Consider the following 7,895-nt stretch of genomic DNA (forward strand, 5'->3'; position numbering starts at 1 on the left):
TTTGGGTCCAATTAAAACAGTATTTTTGTGCTGTTCCTGTGCAGGTACAACGGGGACTTAGTGAACTCAGAACAGCATGACTCCAATGTGCTGAAAAAAAAAAATCAGCACTCCTTCATGACATATGCAGCTCTTTAAGACTGAATACATTGAGACTTTAAACCGGGCAAGACGGTAAGCTAACGTAGCTCACAGATTAGCATGTCAGGATCATGCTAGTGTCACTTTGAGATCTTTGACAAGCAAGCCAGTTAGCCCCTCAACAGTCAGTTTTCTAACTTGTTAGATTATCCAACTAGCTAAAGTTTGATCAAGAAGTTTATCACAGAGGAAGTGTTGTGGTTATAAGTCAGAAGAAGGATTAGCTTCTTTCATCTCTTAGTTTGAGACTGCTCGTACACTGAACCAGACAACACCACTCGCTAAGTTGTCCCCAAAGATTAAGAATGTGTGTAACCACTTATAATGTCTTTGTAGTAGCTGAACTTAACTGCAAATACGACACATCTCCATATCAATACGAGACAGAATGGATCGATCGTACCACATGTACCACTCTATCAATCGACATCAAACAGGTGGTCTACCCCGTGCAGTTTTGTTTGGTCAGGGTTATGAACTAATTGGTTATGGTTCAGAAAGTGGGTGCGTTACACAAATTAAATTGGGTATGCATGTTACGATAGGGACATGACGTAAATTAATCTCATATTCTATAATGACTTCTTGTTTGCACAAGGAGAACATCACTTTAATGAGTCTTGTTTTAACAAGCGTCCAGACCTAGCATAGGCGGACTTCCTAGAATTGTTTTGCTCCCGTCGATATAATTATGGCCACTAGAGGGCACCAACTAGCAATAAGTGTCAAGACAAGTGAAGATAGTCCTAAAAGGCTGCTTGCACAGCTGATTAGAACTGTAGGTAAGACTCAAAAAGATCGTAGATAGCAATTTTTAAAATCCAAATCAAATAAAAATGGCGGGAAAACGATGGATGTACAGAATGAAAGATTCACTGTAGCGATGAATAAATCAAGTGATCAAACAGAGTGGGTATTGATCGTGCAGGTAGCTCATTGTGTATCTAGAGTATTTCAGTGTAGTATATTCTGAGCTGTAGCTCTGCATGAGAACGAGAGAAAGGTCTGGAAATGATTCTTTGGTTCAGTTGAAAAATTAAAATATGGCTAAAATGACACATTTTATCTGTAGTTAAAGGATTTGACTGACGATACATCTTTCTCACATAACTATATTTACGCTTTTCTCAGCGAACTTCTTGTCAAACATGTCGGCTACAAACCTCCACATTAGTGTTTCCTGTTCCATTCTAGCAACAACCACACTGAACGTTCACCAACAATTTAACATTTTATATAGAAAATATATATACACATGTAATAAATAAGGGATAAACCCATCGCATGGTAGAATTCAGATGTTTTCTCACATGCTTTTAGTCCATCAGTCTTTGTGAAACAAGTCTCTGTCCTGAACAGGAGAACAGGATGGGGGGGCGCTGGTCAGTGGGAACCACTACATGGAAGAGGGGGACTCCTGGAGAGAGGGGGGGGGAAGCAGACCGGCTCGGTATTCGTCCTCCGGCTGAGTGTCCAATTAACCTGCGGATGCAATCAGTTAGACGTACTGCAGACTGATGGGTCTGACACAGGAGGCAAAGGTAATCTGAAGTCACAAGAAACATGGACTCAATATAGAGGGAGCTCCTCAGGCTGCACATTTCACTTCAACCGTCTGAGTCAAACCATCAATGCAACTCACCCTGACAGAAATAAGGATGTTTGTACAGGAGATATTTAAGGCCAGGATTGGGCCATCTTTGTTTTTTGTTCTGTGTTATGATAATAAAGTCAAAATGTATATATAAAGTTGAACTTTTCACAACTTTTTCTGTTTGCATTTTGAGAATTAAGTCTGAAGGACTAGACTGAATTTGAAATAGTTTTCATCCATACACTGCGAGCATGTAAAGCGGGGCCAGTAATGCTGATTCTAGAAGAACATTTTTCAAAATCATTGACTGTGTGTTAAGATGGACAGAGCACCAGCTGACTGGAGTGAAGGCAAATGATTTATAGCTCCCCCTGCTGACTGGCTGCAGTATAGGTCGTAAACCCCGCCTCCTCCATGTTAACAGATTCGACATGGGTCAAACTATAAAGTTAAAATACAGGTCAAATACATTTTGTCAAACTTGGAGCCTGTTGTAATGTGACAGAGCTGACGTGACCTCATGATCGACAGCTCTGTTGACAGTTGTGGCTCCTTTCAGCGTTCTTTGTCAGAAAGCAAGAAAAATCGCCGTGAAAGTTAACCATACAGTCATTGAACTTTCCATAAGTGTGAGTGTCTGTTACCCACCTGACGGATCTCTGATGCTTTACCAGTGATTTATACAAGTGCTTCAGTAAGGAAAGGGGCCGGACGTCTGGCTCTACATGACGTCACCAGTGCTAGATATCAGCGCCCTTAGTGGGAGCATTTTGGCTTCACTTTTCACCAGACAGTGACATGTTGTCCATATTAATACAGTCAATGGTCAAAATTCACGAGAATTCAAATTTAAAAATCTTCCTGTTCCAATATATTTTAATTGTATCTGACAAAACTAGAATTGCCACAATCTGAAGATTTACTTACATGTTTTTTTTTAATTGCTTAAACCCACCAAATCCTTAAATATAAGACATGACCTCTGACCTCAATGGAAGCTGCAGCCCTGCAGCTCACCTGGAGTTTAGGAAACATCAGCCCACATATTAAGAACACATGAATCACCTCTTATTGCCTGTTAATGGTGAACTGCCTTTAAACTTCATATTTAATTTTTTTGTTTGTGCTTCTTAAATAAGTTTCAGTTAAAGTGGTGATGGGTCATGTTCTTATTTCTGGTTGAGGGTCCAGTGGTTGATGCTCATAATGTATCACAACGACTGCATTAGTGAATCATTGCTTCCATATATTTATCCTTCCTTTTGTTTTGCTGGGATGAAATGTTGGTGTGACAACAAATCGCCACGTGCATGGAAAATACTGTCCAAACGCAAACAAAAAGCAGCTTATTTCACCGATTTGCACAAGTTTGAGTGAGAACGACAGTCCGGGTGTTCAGCTGATGTGTGAAGCTGCACACACTGGCTGTGATGAGTCTGAGCAACAGCACAGATAAGAGCAGTAGTGTACATTTTGGAGTCATATATGCATCAACCAACACAGATCTGACATTTAATTGGACGTTTTGGCGCAAGATGTGTGTGCGTCTTTACGCTAAATTGAGTCCTCAATGATTATATATGTTTAACATGTTTAGGCTTTGCATCCTTAAACATGTCCAAATGTTAACTAGAAGTAATTTCAAAAGGTTTGTTTGGACAGATATACATCTCGCCAGTTGTTCCCCATCATGAATATTGAAAATCTGCCAATCTCTGCGCGTAAATCCATGCTTAGGATTCGGAGGAGCCCTCCTTGGGTGAAATGTCAAACCTGCCTGGAAATGGATATCCGGCATGTTTTCCTGCAGAGGATTTCACCTCCATGAGGGGGGACATACAAAGAGGGTCCCAAACTTTTCTTTTACACAAAAATAAATCCACATTTTGCTCCCTTCTGGAAGAATATTCACTCAGTTTTAGATCTGTGAAGACTGCACGCTGTGGTGAAAACAGACGTCCTCGATCAGGGCACCAATATCCAGGGAATAAAACAAAACAAAAAAAAAAAGGGTCCTTAATTATGCGAGGGGATCCCCAGGTGGTCCCCGGACCTGGGGACCCCCTCCTCAATAGCGCTCTCTCTGTAGCTGTCTTACCGCAAATGGCGCACCAACGTCCACGGGTCTCGCCGCAGGTCACGCAACGTTTGGCGCGCTGCGGACCGTCTTCTGCCCGGGCATCTGCACCACGAGCAGCTGCTGCTTCTGCCGGGTAGACTTGACGGCCAGGATCGCCTGCCGGTTCTTGTACTGGACCATCTGCAGGGTGATCTCCGCGTTCCAGCCCTCGTCCTGCGGGCACCTGAAGTCGATCTCCTTCCCCTCCGTCATGACCACCGTGAAGTACACATACTTTCCCTTCCGCTCCACGCAGTCCACCGTCTTCATGTTGGCGAAGTGCAGCTCCTTGACTTTGCCCACGTCCCCGTGGTGCTGCTGGTGGTGGTGGTGGTGGTGCTGCGGCGGGTCGTGCTGTTTGGGCGGCAGCAGCAGCACGCCGTCCTCCGTCAGGACGCAGTGCTTCTTCTTCCAGAGCTGCAGCAGCCCGTCGCTCCGCTTCTCCAGCAGCCCCTCTTTGAACACCTTCCTGCCGTTTTCCAGCATCTTCATCTGGACGCTTCAGGCTTCCAGCTTCACGGCTGCTGCGTGTTCACAAGGCGGGGGAGAAGATCGCTCAGTGGAGGGATGGAGCCGATGGACGCACGATGCGGTGGGTGTAGTAGTGTTAGTGGTTGTAGTGAGGAGGCAGTCTGCCTGTCTGACTGTCTGACTGCCGGTCACCGTGTGTGAAGGGGGCGGGAGGGGTCTGCTGGAGATGTGCACCGCCCCCCTCAGTGACACACACACACACACACACACACACACACACACACACACACACACACACACACACACACACACACACACACACACTGACTACACTAACAGACTGCTAAGAAGATACTATTTCAAAAAGCTGCTACTTAATGATTCTTAAAATCTGGATTTAGTTTTTCAAATGCACATTGCAAATAAAAGATTTGGAGTAGTCCCAGTTTATACTGTTATACTAAGAGCTGTGTGGGGGAGACTGGGGGCAGTTTTCACGTTTTTCTTCCTAAGTCATGTATGGAAGCCCAAAGAGGACATGCATAAAGTTTGTTTTACTCCGTTTTCACACAACAAGTAAATATCTTTGAGTCTTTTAATTGAGACCTTGACTTAATTAGCCAGTTATCTCAAGATATTAAAGCTTTTTTTGTGTGTTTGAAAACAATAATTTACCCAGATCTCAAGAAAATGTCTCAAATCAAGTCATGATCCAAAGAGAAAAGGATGATTAAGTTGATATAAAAAAACAAAAACAACCAAATGTACGTCATTACTTGAAATGCACTCGTAATCTTTTAATACAAGAAATATGCGTAAACTTATTAACTAAGCTTTTGTCTTTTTTGACTAACAAAGAAATCATATCCCCTTGCCCCCTCCACCCTAGAGCCAATTTGCACGCAGGTTGCCATGTGGTGGACACTGAAGCTTCAGTGTTTATTCAGCTCTGTATGGGTCTGTAAACCTTTCTGTGTTCTAACCTTTCTCCATTTTTCAAAAGCATCTCCAATATTGATCCTAGTTTGAGCACGTTTCTGCTCGTGGAGCTTATTAGAAACATGCAGAGGCTTTTTAGGTCGGGTACAATCACTTCTATCTGAACCACTTCTCTTGCCCGCTTCCATCGCTGCAACACCTGTTGGTTTGACCTGATAACTGCTCTCATATCTGACAAACCGAGGGGCGTCCAAAACGGCCGTGTGGGGGGTGTCTTAAAAGCGCCTTCCTTCTCTGGTCCAAACAAATCCAGATCATTCAGGACCAGAATCTAAAGTTAGAAGGAGGACATACTGGCTGCTGCATTGTTGTCAGAGAAGCCAGCACTTCAACAGAGCATGTTTCCTTAATGTCTGATCATATAGTAAGATACCTTTATCATTTAAATCAGTAGATATCTTACAGATTGGACCTTTAATATACAATCAAGTCAGCAACACAAACTCCATTTACTGTTCGGCCTCTCTGAGTTATGAAGCTTTGTGTAAATAAAATTAATTCTCGGATGCAAACTTCTATCTAAAGCACAAATATTTCCATAAATTCAGATTTATGTGACTGAAATCTGGCTCACTCGTGTCAATACATGTATGAAGAAGCTGTTTTTACCTTCTTTGAGTGCATATATGTTGAAGAGAATGACCCATAATAAATCAAGGTGACTCGATCATGTGATAACGATAAGCAGGAGGAATTCATGTCACATCTCGCATTAATTTATGCATTAAACGATGACTCATGCTCTAATTGTTAACCCTTACATAAGTCTATTATTTTAGCCTTATAGTAAAATCTCACCATTCTTTTATTCTAGTCAAATCTTGAATGCAGATCTTTTGACATTAAATGGATTATTTAAAATGTTAAAGAATATTTTTATGACCACTTGTAAGTTTGTGTTAAGCTCGACTAACACTTTGCGGTGTTGTTGTTAAGTCGTCAAATATAAACCGTCTGGTCTGCTCTGGAGTTAGCATGTGGACTCAGCCAAACCATGACGTCTCTTCACACCTCTCGTTATAATTACTGCAGTGTTACCATGTGTAATATAACTGCTGAGGCAGATCTTTCTTTTTTTAAAGGTCATCTCTGTTGCTGTCCTCTCCACGGTTAAGTCCACCCAACAGCTCTCTTACAGAGTGTGTGTGGTATTTAATGTTGTCACTATTTCATTACAAACCAGATTCCCCATGGAGGCCAGTAGGTGTCAAGTCCTGAACTATCTTACAGCAATGGCGCCCTCTACTGGCCATGTGCAGTATAACCTTTATAATAATAAATGTGTTGACTTTCCTAGATCTAATAAATCAAAGGTTTGTTTTATTGTTTTTTGAGTCTTTCAGTTTGATAGTGAGAAATTTTTGACCACAATAACATCACTAAAAGCAAAACATGTTGCAGGTTTATTTTTGGTTGCCTTTATTATGACCATGCAGAGCAGACTGTTTTTTCTAACCCTGGTTCATTTTAAAGAGTTTGTGTGACAGTTTATAATCCAGGATCTTATTGAAATAAAGTGTTTTATTAACACATTTTGAAGAGGACATATTCTCCACCTTTTCAAACAGTCCCCCTGTGGTCTAAATGAAACATCTGTGCTGTGCTTTGATCAAAATATAACATGAATCAAGCACCAGAGGAGGTTTGTGACCCTGTATAAACCAGCTCTCTCAGAACGCTCCGTTTGGTGTGTGTCTCTTTAAATGTAATGACGGGGCGTTTTAGAGGAGTGTGTCAAGTTTAGAGCGTGACAATAGAAAGATTAAAACACAAACGTGTCGACCACACCACACATGTTTAACCAATTTATTCATGAACATACACGTACAGTTATTGAGTACATTAGTATTTTTGTAGCATAGCACTTTGCCTTGACAACAGCTGCTCAGAAGGACCCTACAGAAACCCTCTAGTCCTTTTTTTTTTCTTTTTTTAAATTTTAAATCCGATGAACATGATGTGAATACTCCCTGCAGAATGAGAAGTACCCTGCTCTCCACTGTGGACCGCCGACACAGGGCCTTTTTCACGACTTCAAACAAAAAAGGCCTTGAAGGATGGACAGGGAGGGAGGAGGGCAGGCTACGGTTCCTTCTCGGTCTCCCTCCTGGCGTTAAGTATTGCTCTGACATGCCTCTCTGTGGCCTTCTGGGTAACACAGAAAGGGGGCGGGGGGGTATGGTGGGTGAGGGAGAGTGGTGGTTCATTGGCCTAATAATAGCCTTATCACACATCCTCTCTTTCTTTCACAGTGATTCTTAATGGAGTGAGACATCGGGGGGGGGGGGGGGGGGGGGGGGGGTCGGCGTGAGTGACATTGACGACACAAGAGGTAAACTGATAAGAAAAAGGGAGGGGGGAGGGGTTTGGGAGTTTTGTTATCCTTTTGTCTTTGCTGTGCTACATCTGCCCAGAGCGTTCTCTGAAGACACCAAGTGTGCCTCCTGCGGTGAAAGAAGCCGCTTCAGAACCAGTTAGCACATGTTGATCTCTCCACAGAGCGCACCCCCCCCCCCCCCCCCCCCTTCTCCTTAAAGCAAGGGGGCGTGACACAAAAGTGCTGCTCACAAG

At 42.8% G+C, this 7,895-nt stretch overlaps 1 protein-coding gene and 1 long non-coding RNA gene across 2 annotated transcripts; one reads left to right on the top strand and one right to left on the bottom strand.

The window, feature by feature from the left end:
* Positions 1-1,189: 1,189 nt before the first annotated feature.
* Positions 1,190-4,525, bottom strand: phlda1 (pleckstrin homology-like domain, family A, member 1). The gene is made up of 2 exons (XM_061030043.1): positions 3,834-4,525; positions 1,190-1,623 (listed from the first exon to the last, which is right to left on the bottom strand). Exon 1 carries the CDS (start codon positions 4,344-4,346, stop codon positions 3,873-3,875), a length of 474 nt encoding a protein of 157 aa, XP_060886026.1. The 5' UTR covers positions 4,347-4,525; the 3' UTR covers positions 1,190-1,623; positions 3,834-3,872.
* A 2,355-nt stretch (positions 4,526-6,880) lies between these two features.
* Positions 6,881-7,558, top strand: LOC132956318 (uncharacterized). The gene is made up of 2 exons (XR_009666008.1): positions 6,881-7,017; positions 7,055-7,558. It is a non-coding gene; the product is annotated as an uncharacterized LOC132956318 (long non-coding RNA).
* Positions 7,559-7,895: the final 337 nt, after the last annotated feature.

The sequence above is a fragment of the Labrus mixtus genome, chromosome 22 (assembly GCF_963584025.1).
Source record: "Labrus mixtus chromosome 22, fLabMix1.1, whole genome shotgun sequence".
Lineage (NCBI taxonomy): Eukaryota > Metazoa > Chordata > Actinopteri > Labriformes > Labridae > Labrus > Labrus mixtus.